Source organism: Solenopsis invicta, chromosome 2 (assembly GCF_016802725.1).
Source record: "Solenopsis invicta isolate M01_SB chromosome 2, UNIL_Sinv_3.0, whole genome shotgun sequence".
Taxonomy (NCBI): domain Eukaryota; kingdom Metazoa; phylum Arthropoda; class Insecta; order Hymenoptera; family Formicidae; genus Solenopsis; species Solenopsis invicta.
This window is the reverse complement of record NC_052665.1, coordinates 7,537,659-7,555,115: the sequence shown is the minus strand read 5'-3', so window position 1 is coordinate 7,555,115 and position 17,457 is coordinate 7,537,659. Positions and strand designations below refer to the sequence as shown.

The 17,457-nt window shown below is 36.0% G+C and overlaps 1 protein-coding gene across 3 annotated transcripts in view; it reads left to right on the top strand.

The window, feature by feature from the left end:
• LOC105200781 (protein O-mannosyl-transferase TMTC1) overlaps nucleotides 1-17,457 on the top strand; it is a 128,121-nt gene that overhangs the window by 102,091 nt on the left and 8,573 nt on the right. For 2 of the 3 annotated variants that reach the window (XM_011168500.3, XM_039446380.1), the window contains 3 exons: nucleotides 11,079-11,219; nucleotides 13,716-13,915; nucleotides 14,097-14,232. In XM_011168500.3, the coding sequence (XP_011166802.1) occupies nucleotides 11,079-11,219; nucleotides 13,716-13,915; nucleotides 14,097-14,232 (477 nt within the window). The remainder of the gene's footprint in view (nucleotides 1-11,078; nucleotides 11,220-13,715; nucleotides 13,916-14,096; nucleotides 14,233-17,457) is intronic. The other variant, XM_026130058.2, reaches the window with a different exon arrangement.

Here is a 17,457-nt window from a genome sequence, read left to right as displayed (position 1 = left end):
CACCAAGTCTAAAATGTCCAGATATATGTTGGAACAAAAATGATGTTTCTTTACTACGTGAAAGCGCGACAAATATAATTGCGAATGTTGTAAATGCTTTGATGGGATAAAAATCAAGAAATTACACATTTGAGAGCATCGAATTACAGAATATCACATAATTACTTAAAACAGAAAAAAAATATCATATTTTATACGTAATTTCATATGTAACTTAATAAATATATTTTATGTATATATCTATTTGATGTTTTAAACTTTAATAAATAATTTTACTATTTGTCTGTTAATAAGAGCATGTTATCAGATTATCCATTTATTTTTAAAACTTTAATAAATGCTTTATACTTTATATAAATCCTTTTATACGGTTCTTTTAATATTTTAAATATCAAATATTGTAAAATTGATTGCATCTCATTATAGTCGGTTTATCTTTTTCGACAAATATTTTTGGTCCGACAATCATCTATAAAATAACCAAATTGCACAGATATAAAAATTTACGTTGAAATATATAATAATAAATAACGGACAAACAATACACGGTAGTGAAAGGCGTTATATTGATTTCGTAATCAATTCAAACAATAAAATTTATTGTTTCATAAAACATCATAAATCTTATTTAACTGCTAACTCAACTATTACATCAACGTTGCGATGTGTGAGTGTAACTTTTTATAAAAAGATGCATTATACATAATTACATTTACTTCAAGCTGTCAGATTTTAAACGAGTAACAAAAATAAATGTATCGACCGTCATTTGTAGCAATATACTAACTCGCTCCAATGAAATAATTCAATCATACAAGTCTCACGAATCCGAGTTGTATTTTGTATATTCGTTTGAAGTATGTGTTAGATGTCATATGTTTTTTTCAAAATGGAGTAGAAATTGGAAATATGTATTTTTAGGATTAGATGCTTTGTTGTATATACAAATACATAATATCTGAAACATGAAAATATTTGGAATGCAGCCTGTCTGGCATATAGTTTACGTTGCAACCTTTTCCAATAACTGTAACACATATGTATATTGAGCTGTCGCTGTCAATAATAATATTTTCAAAAATAGGCTACAAGATTGCGAGATATTTTTTACATAAATGTTATGTGTAAAAGAGATATTTAAATTGGCAGACGTAATTTACTAAAATAAGTTGAACTATGTAAAGTGACCTTTGAGCATTGGCGTTAAGTTTGGTGATTATTTTAACAGCAAATTATATAAATTTTCACGGTTATTTTCTCTTTCTACGTGTGTGCTAAATAAAAACCTACATATATTTCTGAAAATAACTTTTTGCATGAACGATTGATAAACTATTTGCATCAATCGTATTACATCTTGTATATTTCTAGCAGGTATTTGATGACATATCTCTGAATTCGATGCACAGCTATTTGAAATTCTGTCACAAAATCACCTTCATGTTTTTCTATTATTGCAGTTGATATTCTCTATAGCGAATAACCGCTTTAAAAAAAAAGGTTTGTAATTATCAATCAAAATTCTGTAGCAAATCTGCCGTTTATTTTATTTTGTGCTTACGTATCAATTTTGATAAAAATTATGGACGAGTGGAGATCAAACACGAATTCATGAATATGAATGTTGTTTTGTAAAAGAACGTTATACGCTACACATACGCCTGTGTTCAGCACGGTTTTATAACTTTTATAGAGAATATCACGATGAAAGGGGAGAAAAAGTAATTAAGAAGATTTATTTATAAATTTCAGCATTACTGAGGAATTTTAATCAACTTTCGGCTTCGTACCTTCTGTAACTTTGTAATAATTCTTTCATCTTTGGGATAGATATATAGTCGACAGTAAATTAATGCATAAACTCGGCGGCACAATATAATTGCAAATCCATGATTTGCATTTTTTTTAACCAACCCGCCAAATATGCGTGTTTTCTACCTTAGGCTTTCATATTTTCCATAGAATATTATCACAGAAATCTTTCGAAATAATCGTATACATTTATATTGTATTAGCTTTATTATCTCGTCGTTTATTTCGATTTCTTTGCCATTACGATCTATTTTCACCTTAATACATATTATGCTTAATACATATTTCTTCGTGCATGTAGCACGGCTGAGCACGACGGAACAGACAGAATATCGTACAAGAGTAGCCAACATAATACAATCTTATTACCACATGCAGACTTTTCTCTCTGCTTCTCAACCATCATGTTTCACGTGCATAGCGCGAGCGGGGTCGTAGCAAACCGACAAAAGTGCATTAATTAGCCGTAGCTCGACTGCGCTCGAGATGAAGTGGTAACCAGTCGTTCGTTTTTGTTTTTTATTTCGCTTTCCCCCCACTCTCCCCTTTTTCTATCCTCTCTATGTCTCTTCCTATGCTTCTGTCTGCGCGTTTTTGCCCTACGCGCATTTCGTGAATTTCGTTATCCCGTCCGGCACAAGAAATGCTCAACAAGAGTCATCGCGGTGCAAAAAATAATCGTCTGTTGGAAAAATAAACACGTTCTCGTTTTAAACTTGTGCGTTGTGTACTTTTGCAATGCGTCATGCGATTCATCATCGGGCAATCGTCTGTGGTGTACCGATAAATCGGGTCGTCGTTCTCTGTACACGTTACCACGTGCGTGCGCTACGTGCATTTCGCAACATCGCGTTTGGATTGTTTCATCGTAATATCAGATTATTTGTCTACGCGAATGCAATCAGTCTGGTAAACATATCGAGGGAATGGCGATGTGGTGCGGGAAAAAAACTCGGAACAGATGAGGAGGGAAGTGAAGAGAGGGAGAGAATTGGTCGGTGCGACAGCAGCTGCAGCCGTTGCGTTGCAGAAGCGGGTGGACTGCCGGATGAAAATTGCATTTCGGCGGTACACCCGCACTCGTCCAGTTCGCTCACTTGTAGATCTCATTTTCTACGCTGAACTTTCTAGCCGTTCTATGCAGGTCGCACCTCTTTTTTTTCTCTCTCTTCCTCTCTCTCTCTCTCTCTCTCTCTCTCTCTCTCTCTCTCTCTTCCTCTCTTCATTCTGGCTCCTTTTTTATGCCACTTTTCGTTACCATCGCTACATCGCGTCCTGTGGGTCGACTAGTATTGGTTCTGAAAAATCGAACCTTCAACTAACTGGCAATTTCCTCGGCTTGTTTTGTGCGCCAAATCATCGCATCGTTTGCTATTTTAGTCGATGCATAACACGGCGCTGGGTCGTAGATTGGCGAAAGACCGCCTTTCCTCTCGTTTACCCCTCGTACTCGAAACAACATTTTACGGCAGTACCGCCTAACGTGCGATTCCATAAAACTCCGCTCGAGGATAAGTGGCTCGATCTTCCTCGTGCATCTCGCGTTTCTACCATCTTACCGCGTCTCGTTCATTGCCTGCAACATTCCGCTTTAGTTTTGATCCTCACGCGACGAATTAGTTTTCGATCTGTCGTACGAAATTTCCCCGAGGAGAGTCACGACGAAGTTTCTGCTCCCTCCGGAATATCGCGTCGAGTAAGTAATTTAAAGTAGCCTGAGATTGACCCGGTCCGTGCACGAGTAATAATTGAGCGTCACCGGAAGAACATAGAGTTCTCCCGAGGTGTTCACTCCTCTCAAGGCCTTTCGCTCCCACGCTCTTCTCTCCTCTTCTCTCTGTAGAGCTTATTGCATTTGTGGAAAGAATGGCGCGAGGTGTCCTGAGAATTATGAGCGAAGGATAAAGAGGATGGCGGAATGAAATGAGAAAGAAGAGGCAAGCATACTCGGTCGATGGAACGTCATAGAATCGAGGTAAGACGCGACTTTTCTGTTTGCTTTTCATTCGCCGGAAAAAGCAGACCGTATCGTGAAAACGCATTCCTTCGCTCTCTTTCATTCGTCTCTCTTCTCTCTTTCCGATTATTTTCATACATTCTCGCGTTACTTTTTTAACGACCCGCGCTTTTTCGTTCTCACGATAATTTTCTACTTTTCTTATATTAAAGGATCTATTTTATCGTTCAATTTTGCATGTATCTTGGTGTATATAAAAAAACATGATCACTCTTTAATCTTTTAATCTCTTTTAAATTTTTGTCTCAATAATAATGCATGTGTGCGCGCGCGCACGCGCCCGTTTAATTAAAAATATATTCTACTTTTATACATAAATTAATCGTGCAAATAAGAAAAATATTTTCTTTTAAATATTCTCACTTTTTAATTTAAAAAAAATGTGTCGTTTAACGTAAAAATAAAAAAAAAGGATTTATTCAAAAGCGCCTCGTGGAAATTTAGCTATCTGAAAGTACATCGGGTTTCAAAATTTTCGGTTATAGTCGATATCATTATTTATGATTTGTGGCAAAACCAGCATCGCGATACGCGCCATTTTCAGGTGATGCATTGTTGCTGGATCGTAGATACCGGCCGTGGACGAGATATATAAACCATCAGAATTTTACACGGACATTATACAGCCGTATATTTACGATAATGCATTATTTGATTGCAGTTTTACGACGCCGTGCTTTTACTATTATTCAGCCCGGAGCATAAAACCACGCTCGGTGTGTGCAGGTTCTGTATCTCGCAGTAAATCAAGTGCGAAGGAAATCCCTTGAATACGCTGATCCGTAATAAAAATTCTCGGGACAATCGGTCGTAGAAGGAAACATTCAGAAACGAGTCGCGGCTATACGACAGTGCTTTGCCTGAATAATATCGACAGTCTAACAATAATTTACTGCGTATTGCTCCGCGAATGCATTTTGCAAGAAGCATCCGCAATATAAAGCTATTTAATTAATACGAATGGCTTTTTACGCTCGGTTTACCTTTTTATCTAAATGAGAGCCTTTGCGTTGACATTTAATCATTTTATATGATCTTCCACAACGTTGACTTACAAAAAAAAAAACATAAATGGAAGAGACCAGAGTTATTAAAAAGTTCATTGTGTATATTCATTGCACGGTATACTTATTAGTTCCAAGAGTAAAGCAGAACTCTCTCTTGCGCTCAGTACAAAAATAATGGAATAAAGCTACCATAACTCAGTTTGCATAAGACGCGGTTGTGCGTTACGTAAGACTGTAGCTATACGAGAAACTTCGCATAGTTGTTTAGTAGCGTTTGCTGTATCCTAAGTATTACAATTTTAATAATGCTTTAAAGCTTGTGTGTATTTGTGACATTTTGCCAAAGCAGTAGTATTATCTTAAGGCTTGTGAAAGTTTCTTCTATGCTCTTGACTGTGATTATTATTTCCTCATTATTACTAGAGAGTAATACGGAAAATACTATTGAAAAACAAGTCGTATTATTACTTTTATTACTTTTTATCACGCATATATATATATATATATATATATATATATATATATATATATATATATATTACATGTACAATTATTTTGCTCGTTTAAAATTTGACACAATTTATTGTATCGATCAAAACGTATTGAACAAACGTGAAACGTACATATTTACAAAGAATCCGCGGTGTAGAGGATACTATGAAAAGAGAAGCCGGTGCGGTCAATTTATCCACCGACGTTTCCGATGTGCGAGCAATACAAGCTTACAGTTTAATCATGGATTCTTCACGGTGTGACGAGGCAATGCTCCATCAATGTTTCACATCCGCAAAGAGATATTTATAGAGAGCAATGTCCTAGCTACAGTTTAGAATTAATTATAATATTTATTTTTCTAATTTTAATACTTATATTGATACATACTGTTCTTTTTCCTGAAAAAAAATTATTTTAACTAACATAAAGCATATAACATATAGTGGCAAAACATCCATGTTAGTAAAATAAAGAAGTAAATGTTAGCTTAAAAAAAATTGATAATATTAACTTCTTTTTGTTAAAAAATAGAAAAAATGCATTTTTATTTACAGTTTAACAAAATTGGCAAACAAATCTGATATACACATACATATATGCACATTTCTATCAAACTTATCCCATCTCTTTTACTTTTTCAATTTTCAAATGTCCAGCATCGTCACTGTCTGAACTTTACGATGTTCTGCCACCATAAAGCTAGTCCATCGAAAATTACGACGGAAAATCTTGCAAGAACTAAACCATCTTAGGTTAGCCACGAACGAGTTTTCTTTTACGGCAGACACACCAAGTTGCGATGCGACAACTTCGTTGAACACGGTAATCGAATCTAAATTTAGTTTATGGCATCGATGGCTGAAATCACCGTTCTTCCTTTTGTTTTGCTTCTGACGTTTTAAAGTTGTAAAACCATTTTAAACTAACGTTTTTAAACATTACTTTTATTGTAATTTTTTTATTGTAGTTTTTCTTTCTCTTCTGATACGCATTCCAATTTATTTATTTATGATTTAAAAGAAACTAATTACATGAATCAACGTGTAAATTGAAATACTTTTTCAATTCCAAATATAATTCCCTTGTATACATAGTGGTGTATTTAAAGTTATTATCTCTGAAAGTACACATAGCCCAAATTTTTTTAGATCAAAGTTATATGGTTTGAAGGAGAACAAATCGTAAAATCGAATTGAAAAAAATCCTTTTAAAGTCACATGAAACTCATCATTGTTTTTTATATCAGAATTATATGATTTTTTAACAACATGATTCCTCTAATGACTTTGCATATAAAAATGTCAAGGTAGAGTTATCGAAAGATCAATAATTTACGAGATTTTATACTTTATTCTGGCATTTCGACATAAAATATAAAATCTCACGTAAAAGCTATTAATTTCTTGATAATACTTTAATACTTTTATGTACAGAATAATCTTCAGACAATACTACTTTTGTCTGCAATTTTTTTTTGCTATGATATGTAGTTTCAGGAATAATAACGTTTTAAATGTCCCATATGTACAGAGAATATAGAAATAAATATATTTTCCTAGAATAAATACACTTTTGATTTTTCTTGCAGCAACATTACAATTAAATGTTATTTTGACAATTATCTTTATCGGTTGATAATTAAGCCTGTGAAATCAGCGAATTCAAGAACATTTAGTAGCAATGCATCTTTTTTATGTACGAAGATACTTATGTTTCACACACACTTATCTCTTCTCTTTTATCATATACTGTTTTGATAACAAAAAAAACTTCGTCATGTCAGACATATTAAATAAATGTTAGACAGTACTCGCTGTACAGTATACTTGGCAATTTCAACTTCCGGGAAATGATGCTGCATGGGAAGGCGGTCGGCGAGGAAGGATCTATCTGGGGAACATAGTCTACCACACTTTATCTCCTTCTTATAAATGAAACAGGTTATTTATTATCCAATAAAGAGACACTCCTGGCACGCGGCACCCCACTGGGTACTTTACGGGGGTGGCAACCCCTGACGTGTAAATATCGAGGTTTCTCTGCGTCCCTCTCCGGAGACCACTGTACGGCGTTCCATCTTTTACACTAGTTTTCGACAGCACATATTCTGCGCATTGCATGAGAGAATCTCGAGTTAGAAGTAAGTGAAGAAGTCCTCGGTGGCCAATTACTTTTCGATTAATTAATTTTATTCTAACATTTAGTCTCACGATTCTATTTGAGCGATTAATATCTCTAAACACTCGTTATTCAAGTTGGGTCAAGTTAAGTATTCATCATTTAAGTTGTTTAGTAGAGAAGATATTAATTTTGCGCTAATATCTTCTTGAAAAAATTCAGAGAGCCATCTTTTTAACGCAAATCTTTATTATGAGAAACACCATTTTATGTGGTAACTGTATATATAGCAATGTTATTTGTATTTATATTTACTAATAATTTATTTCATATTTTGTATCTCGTTACTTATATCAAATCATTTGTAGACATAATAACGACATAGTTATATTAAATTTCTATGTTATAAGTTTCGTATCGATTGTATCTTCCAAATGGATGGCCAGTAACGTGCGTTTTTATATGCTTTGGTGCAAATGAAAAATTGTTGTGCAGCTAAGCCATTCGACAAAATGGCCTTCATTAAAACTTTGTACAGCTTTATGGAGGCGACTAGCCCGAGGTAGTTTTGCACATGGTAGTGAGCATGTTGCGTTGGGCAAGCGAGCTGATATAGCCTATGTAGATTGTGAAATATGAAAATCCGGGATTATCAAACGCTTTGCCTGTCAAGCATGAAAGACGCGACAATTTAATCACATGTACTGCAAAAAGATTCGTAAAGCAACCCCGCTACACGAAGTACGTTCTCTTCGACCTTCTTCAAGCTGTGATTTTCAGGGAACACATCCGGCAGCGTACGCCCGCATCCGCGCACACACGCGAAAACTTTTAACGAAGTTTGCGAAACAGCTGATTGATTTTCTCTTAACTCGATCTCGAGTTATCCGCGGAAACGTGCGACGCATCTCGAATTTCGCTCTAGGGATTGACCGGAAAGAATATAAAATAATAATTTCTCTTTCCCATTTTTACCGATAATACTGTCCGATAAATTTAAACTTTTTTTTTTAGATCACGGAACTACATTCCGGTGATTTTTTATAGCTGTTTTGTCAATGTTTGAAAACGAATCCGTAAGTGAAATTGTTCTTTTATGTCATACTTTTTCGAAAATTGAACTCAAAAGTGTCGTATATGGCATTTTTTATTACTTTTGAGCTTAAATAGCTAAAAAGGTGACGTGATAGAGCAATTTCATTTGCAAAATTGTTTTCGGCGATAAAAAATCTACGTGAATAATTCGTCCGATTCGTGGTCTAAACTCCGTGTCGGACAATGTCATTAAAATAATAAAACTGACATGTAATTAGCGATATAAAGTAAATGGAGATGTAAATTTTCTAGCTGATTTTGCAGGAAACTGTTATCGAATTATTCATAGAAACACAGAAAAATTCTACACGGTATATTTCAACTGGAAAATAGGAAATTAAGTCGAGAGAAAATGGAGATATTTTTGCAAGATTTGAAATTTAAAAGAAAGTTATCGAGCGTGAACAGGAGTTTCGCGGTAGAATAATGACTGCGGTTCTCTTCTCAACCGCGATCATTCGGGACTTGCGCTCGAAGGACATGCAGATCATCTCTTCGGGCACGTTTTCTTCGTCACGGATACTTCGCTCTTTTCATTCCCTAATTGATCCTATTAAATCGTCTTTCAAACAAGTTAGACTTCACGCACCGACGCTTCTCACGGGTTGTTCACTTTGGCTAAACGGCAACTTCCGTCAATTCTTCACGAAAGAATTCTCGTCGTATTCGACAGGACAATGCTTTTCCCCGAGCCACGTCGAGTTCTAGCAACTTCTGAATCCATCGCGATCCTCGACCGAATTTTCTTGGAGAAAGGCACGCAAGCTCCCTACTACTCGGATAGACTTTCTCGTCGTCTCCTCCATTGCCTTGTATTCTCACTCCCCAGACACACTCTTAGTATTTTCACGGATTGTGACTTATCCTCGACGGAAGCAACGCATACCTTCTACGCAATCCTCTTTCCCGAAGGCAGTGAAGCCAAGGTACAAGGCGTGTCTGCATCTTAAGACGGCGAAAGGAATTCCGAAGAATTTGATAACTACCTATAACCAAGATCACGTCGTAGCTCGCGACGAAAAATTTCCATTTCATCGTGAGCGTCGACGTTGCATTTCGATGGAGGAATTTCGAAAAGTGGTAAAATGATGTTTAACACAATTTCTCGATGAACGTATCTTAAAAAAAAATTCTTTGAAGCGTCATTTTGCCAAGAACAATTACATCGTCGTTATCCGAATGCACGTATGAAAATAGACTTCTGTCAAAGATATGTGTGTGTGTGTGTGTGTGTGTGTGTGTGTGTATGTGTGTGTAACACATTGACTGGATTATCTTTTTTTCTTCGTGTTATCGGACTGGCGTTGGATTTTCTCCTGGACTTTTATCCGCTTTTCTCATTCCGCTGTGTAACTCTTACACGAATCCTATCTCCGTATTTTTCTTCGCCCTTGACGGTCCCTTACTGAGCTCTCGGAAGTAACCCCTGCCGGGCCGTTATACCGCTACGAAACATCCAACCGTGGATCCTGCTTGGTAGATATCTTCCTCTTCTAATATTTTCCGATACAGCTACATCTTGACGTTGAGCCAAAGTCGCGCAATATGTAATACATCCAATTTCTAGTTTTCTCCAACCGATTCGACCAATTTTATTTAATGTCTCACTGTTAGAGTATCTTACAAGAGTACTATTCGATCGCGACATATGTTTATATATGAGAATATTTCAAAGCTATATGTTCTAACGACAAATATTGGAAACGAATCTGAGAGCAAGAATTATATTTAAATGAGCTACGGTACTTCTCTGCAGATATAATGTTTTAATTTTTTATCCAATTTCAGATAATTGAAAGAGCTAAAAATAACTTCATTTAAATTTATCATAATATTATTTATTTTACAAATTAATCAGATTTCCACTAAGTGTACCCATCTATTTAGTGTATCTTTTAAACGAGGTCTCTAATATGTGATTGTATTTATTAAACGAGAATGCTAATAATCCGGATAGTATTTCTAGCAAACGTTTTAAAAATGCATTCGGTGACGTTTCGTAGCCGGAAATACTATTCCGTTAGAATGACGAACGCCATCAAAGGCTAATGGATTCGGCCAGGGGTAATTCCGATCCATTATCTTGCTTGTAGAGCCTCCGTCGCGTGGTCTGTTCAATTTATCCTTTTGTTTTCTTTCGCAATCTGTTTTTTTTTTTTTTTTTTTTTTTTGGAACCGACTTCTCTTCTACCATTCTTTTCTCTTGATTCTCCAATTGTTCGCGATCTATGATTCATTTAAGTAATTTCACACTGGGTTATATGGCAGCCGGAAAAAAATTTTCATATTATAAAAATTATGAAATAATATAATTATAATAATTATTATAATTATTATAATATTGTTACATATGATTTAATGAAGTAAGTTGAGAACGTATTTGTTAGACTTTTGAAATAAAATTATTTTGAAGAAGTACAGATAATTATTTTTTTTCAGATTACGTGATACTATATAAAAATTAATAACATAATGTAAAAATATAATTAATAAAACATTAAATATTATAAAAGAATAATTTTGTTTTGTTCCAGGCTTTGGCCAGGTTACGCCAGTGCACATAATAACCTTGGAACCCTCACGATAGATGATCAAGCTGAATACCACTTTCTAGCAGCTATTAATGCTCAACCTGGTCACGTAAATGCTCATTATAACCTCGGACGACTGTACAGGTCAGTGAATGATTAAACACCTTTTCTCTGAGAAAGACGCATCATACAACGTCATAAATTATCGATTACGAATATAATTAATCAATTGATTTAGCTACCAGTATAATTAATTGAATTGTATTGTCATCTATTAATTATTAGGAACCATTGGTACGCTCCTATATAATAAAGTATCTCCCCATCTCCTAGTTCGTCGTTATATCAACGGGTTATCGATCCAGCGCGAGCCGCGTTTCCGCCGGTAAATTTAGCATGGGCTGTAATTCCGACGGCATGGTTAAAATTAAAGTTTAATTAACGTCTTCCTACTTGATAAATTAAAATTTAATTAAGGACCGAAATGGGACACACGCGGCTAGTCGATGCGTGCATGCAACAATTTTCCATTTATTGTGTGTAAATCATGAAAACAAGCAATCTCATTTATTTCTCTTTTTCTTTTTGTTGAAGAATTTTATTTGAAATCTGCACATATTCGACGAAACATTTATACAACGACTAATTAAAAGTTTTTGGTTTCTCATTTGCCTTGATATACATTTATATGTATTCTATTTATAATGTCTTTATTTTTCACCTCTGCAACGGGAACAATAGAAATCGTAAAAATAAAAATTGTTTTCGTGTTTCAAAATTCTTTTCCTTTTATTTTAAAAACGTTCTACATAGGATAAACAAAAAAAAAACAAATTTTTGACAGACACCATGTGCTCTATAATATTTCATTTAATTCAATAATCAGTCATAAGTGTCAACTATTTAATGCAGTAGTATTAATGCTAATCTTATATACGTATAGTAGTGTAATTTGTTGTTAACAAGAGAAACAATATGTTTTGGTTTAGTTCGTGTTAGTTATAATTATGTAACATATTTGTATGTTATATAATTGATTATATATAATGTATACATTAACGTATTTGTACAATGAATGAATTATATGTACAACATTTCAAATATGTGGAATATGGTATATATAAACACGTGTTACGCATGAGAAATCGGTGCGCACACGATGTGCACTATAATAAGGTGACTCTCTTTGAGATAGGGTGACTGTATGTACGCGTAGACCGTGAGGCACACGCCTTTGTTTCTGTTTCCGTTTTGATTACAGAGATGCGCGTTATTATTACGAATGCAGTATTCATGTTATTCATGCTATTAATGCAGAAAAATATATAAAAACTTGCTGTTACTCTTGAAAATATTTAGAGTTTCATTATTTCTTTATTCTTGTTTCTCAAATATTGTTAATGTGATGTACAAAACAATGATTTCCAATTATTTTTCCTCTGGCGCGATCCGTCATGAATACCAATTAGAAAAGAAAAAAAATTAAGCACAAAAGACTAATACAAATAATATGAGCATACATATTATGCATTTTAAAATAATATCCTTATTGCGCGGGTATTTATTTTTGCAAAAGTTTTATTTTTTATTTCCAAACGTTTGCATATTGTATGACACATAAAACATTTCTCGCGATCAAAAGTTGAGCCGTCACCATCAGAGATTAGCAGATATATTGGCGTATAGTATAAATAAAATAAATGTATAAAGGACTAAGTCTTTTTTTTTAACATTTTGCATTAATCTAAGGTACATTTTGTGTATAGACGGATGTGCAGCTACATAAATACTCTTTCATCGATTAATATTTTTAGATGAAAACGTCGATATAGCGATATTGGTAAAAAAACGTCGCTAAAGCTACGGGCGTAAACAGTAAAAACGGCATTGTCGATCGGCATTATTGGCTTCGCCATTCTCTGACAATTACCGAGTCTTTTGTCGGGCGTAAAGTCGATTACATGAAAGCGCACGACTATAATTCAACTGGACGCGTTCGCGAAATTGCTGTTCAATTTGTACGGGAATGCCAAATTTACCGCGGTACCTTGTCCGTTGGTCTTTTCCACGCTTTGGACCTTTACCGGCCTATCAGCCTACTTTGAAATATGTAACATTTTCATCGAACAATAAAGCAGTCCGAGAAAGAAAGAAATATCCACACGAGATTAGTGAGACACGTATCCGACGTACGGTCTCGGCATTGAGTGATTAAATAATATTATTCGAACGACATGTATGGAATTTATAATTGACGCTAATTAGAATCGAATTGCTCGTTACTAGTTAAGAATAATAAATGACAATCTTCCAATTATACTGCGTAACTTTACGCTTATTACGTTTAATTGCAATCTTCTGATTACCGTTCATGTATCTATAATACGGTAATAATAGAAATTGTGATGGACGCTGTTTAAATACGATATTACTCGTTTCATTGTATACAGGAAACATTTTATAATACACGGGAAATTACAAGAATAAATTGGTTAGATACTGATAGGTATTAGAGAAGAATTTATAGGCATATCGAAAGCGTGTGTCGGCGGTCTTGCTTTTAATAAAAAGCCATTTTTCACAGCGTTTAAACGCGTAAGCGTTATAAAATACTTGACATTCGTAATATTTTGCTTTTAGAAGAACAAACCGAACCGAACAGTGCATCGAGATGCTAAGAAAATGCGTGCTACTAGATCCTGCATACGCGCCGGCGTTTCGAGTCCTAGCGAGAATCGCTACCGGTCCCGCAACAGGCGAGCTCCTGAGGCACGTAATTCACCTTCAGCCACGAAACCCAGACGCTCTCGCCGAGTATGCTTACTGGTTGTACAAGAACGGTGAGTTGCTAAATGAAATAAGCTCAGAGTAGCAGGTGGAAGACCTTCAAATCCCGAGTAGGGGAAGCACTACTTGTCGGCGAAAGTAGAACAATCTCGTCGGAGTTGCCCGTTACCAAGCAATTCGCATGATCGCAACCCTAAATTTACACTCGCGGCAAACTTGCTCTGTCTCTTTCAGGCAAATGGTTGCCCTCGCTCCGGTACTATTTCAAAGCAATGGAGATCTTTCCGTCGCACAAACCGTCGCTTATAGGTACGCTCAGGATTTTGAGGTCGCGAGGTCAATGGTCCAGAGTACACCAGCTCATCATAAGGTGAGCATTTGCATTCTATGTGTATGTGTATGCACGTTACCGTATAAAGTCGTCATTGCGAACTAGAACATGGTCAAAAGTTTCTCCAAAAGGCACCGTAAAGGTTTTATTATGAGAACAGCATCACGTGTTATTTTCCTCCACGCGTCTAATCATTCGCGCAAAAATGTTGAAACGAGCGGAAGAGCCACGTCAAACCCATTTCCCCGGATTACTTAAAATAGCATCAAATCTACATTCCGGAGAATATCGCCACAGTTTGGGTTGCGCCAACGTAATGTCCGAATTCGTAATTTTCTCGGCGCCAGCGCTCGAGATCGTGTACAAACACGGGCTTTCCCGCGTGTTACGAATTCCGTGCATGCGACGAAGCGTGGCTCCGTAGCGCGGAAATCCTTTCAATTTCAGATGGGCTTACAGCGTTGCGCGAATCGAGCGGGCGGGCTTATTCGCGCGGCAAGTACTCCGATACGTTAGCGCGCACGTCAATTCGCAATCAATGAACGAATTCAATTTTTTTCGGCGATCTCTTTGGACTCGATCTTCGTTCCGCGCAAGTTGATTAAAAATTCCACGCGATTTTCACGCCAACTATATCGAAGAATAAAAGGAAAATAAAAGGAAAAAAGAAAAAAAAAGAAATAAAAACAGATTCGATACAGATTCGCGTCTCGCGAGTGATGCAATCGCTCTGTCTCAACGACCGAGTTCACCATCGGCCGTTTATGTACGCGACACATCTACGTATACACGTAGATTATACGATAACGGGTGCGCAAGCGGCTGGTCCCCGTGTTTTCGCTGTGACTGCCGTCACCCCGTCGCCCATTTTTCCACCCTCGCACTGTAATCCTCCCGCGTCCCGCTGTGTGTGCAAATAGCGCCTATAAAACACGCACGGTAAATTTGCCAGCGACGATTCGCGCTGTTTTTGTAGTCAGTGTTCTTTCTCTCTCTTTCTCTTCCATCTCTCTCTTTCTCTCTCTTTTTCCCTCCTTCTCTCTCTCTTCTCTCTCTCTCTCTCTCTCTCTCTCTCTCTCTTTCGACGAGCTTACCAACAACGAAGAGAGCCGCGGCGACGAATCGTCGTCCAAACGTATACGAATTTTGCAGAGCCAGAGATAGGCACGTAGGCGTGGCCCGGGGATGTAGGAGCAACGGGGCGAAAGGGGGTTAAATTTTGGAGAAACAACGCTGGGAGAGGCGCCGGCGGACAGGCGGTCGAGCAGCAAACCATTCTCTCTCTCTTTTCCTCTCTGTGTTGCTACCACACGCAAAATTTCAATATGCATCGTTTGACAGATGTGGCGCATCGCTCAGATTTTAAATGCAAATATAAATCTCCCCGCAGCCCGTAACAGACTCTGGTGGGGTAAAGGGCGTAAAGTATATAGCCGTGTGTAGTAATCGAAGGAAAATAGAAACTTTAGACTATGCACTTTATACACGAGATTTAGATAATTGCCATTTTATGCGAGATCTAGATAAATACATTTTATCTATACAATATCAGATAATTGCTTTGCTACTTGTATATATTTATTTAAATTTTATACAATGATGTAGATTTTTAGCTCATATAGACTTGTAAATGTTAATGCAAATGTTAATGTGCAACTTCTTCATACAGGAATAGAACAATTATTTTATATATTATTTAATTAATATCCTTAGGTTACGTATTTTTATAAACCCCAGAACAGTTTGCGTTCTACACATTTCTGTTTACAAATGCGTATATATAACTATCATAAACTTATGACATTTTTCGCGTTAAATTAATAAAGTTATCGTGTACTTTACAGCCGCACTTGTTTTTAACTTACGTATTATTCGTAACGAATATATGAAATATACTGAGAGAAACGCGGAATTCTCTCTCACGTTTGTTGCACGATGGTGTATTCAACAGGGACGGTACAAACCCGCAGTTGTAAGAGAATTATATCATTCAGAATATTCTTGCTCGTCAATAAACGCGCGAGACGGAGTTTGAAAGGCATTGTCCAATTTAACGTCCGCAAACGGCAGTATAGCGACTTTGTTTAATTATATTATTTCGAATCGCATCGTCGTCAACGGGAAACGTGCCGCGAACTTTTTATAGCGGGAAGGTGCTTCACGTTTCATTTATTTAAAGCCAAGCCGAGGCGAGCTCCCAATATTTCCGCTTTCCATTCCGTACGCGATGGTCGGATTAATTTCTCATAAATCGCCTGCGGTTTTCGTTGATTGGGTCACGGTTTCATTTGTGCCTTGCTCCGGGACACGCCGTTTCCGATCTGAAGTAATTAAGTGTCGCGATCGGCACGTAGCTCGATATCGAATATCTCGTCCACGTCCGCTTTTATAGACGTACAATATGATATTGACATTGTCGAGGAAACCACCGACTGAACGTGTGACATATTACGATATCATTTTGGGAAAGTTGCGCACTCTCTCACTCTCTCTAAAGTAACGTGAAAATCTGTCTTAGATAGTCACCTACAAGTATTCATATAATAAAAAATGTTGATACATGTATATATATATGTTTTTCTTTTATCTATAGAATTGTAAACCATTAGAATTTTCTAAGCTTTTTTATTTATACAAAACGTAACATTATTTTAATAAAATATCAAAATCGTGGAGCAAGTATAACTATTCTGTGAAACATCTTTATATTTGCAGAACTTAAATTACTTTATGTAATAGAAAATGCAAGATATGATGAAGATTATTTAATTTTTATATGATATATGATAATAGTAAGATTGAAAAAAAGTGTTATCTCAGTTTTTATGAAATGTGCTACCACGGTCGATAAGTCATCGAGATGGACCGCAGTTTCTTACAGAGATAAAATCTAATAGTCTACGGACGCAATTTTCTCAGCCATTGACGAAGGTCTTTCCACTACATTGTCGTTAACAATGGAGTTATGCTCCATGGGGGTGTTCGTGCTTAGGGCGAACATTATAGAAAATATGAAGAATGAATCGATCGGACGCTTATAATCGTTTTTTTTCGTGTCATGTTTTTGTATTCACTTGTTATTACAAAGCATTTTTACGAAAAAGATATATACATATATAAATATATTTATTAGAGATAAAAAATTATATATTTTTATTTCTTCACATCGCGATATAAATATAATTAATTATTCTTACAACTAATAAATTTATAACGCTATGCATTTTGTTAATTTGATAATGAGGTATAAATATTTTATTCGCA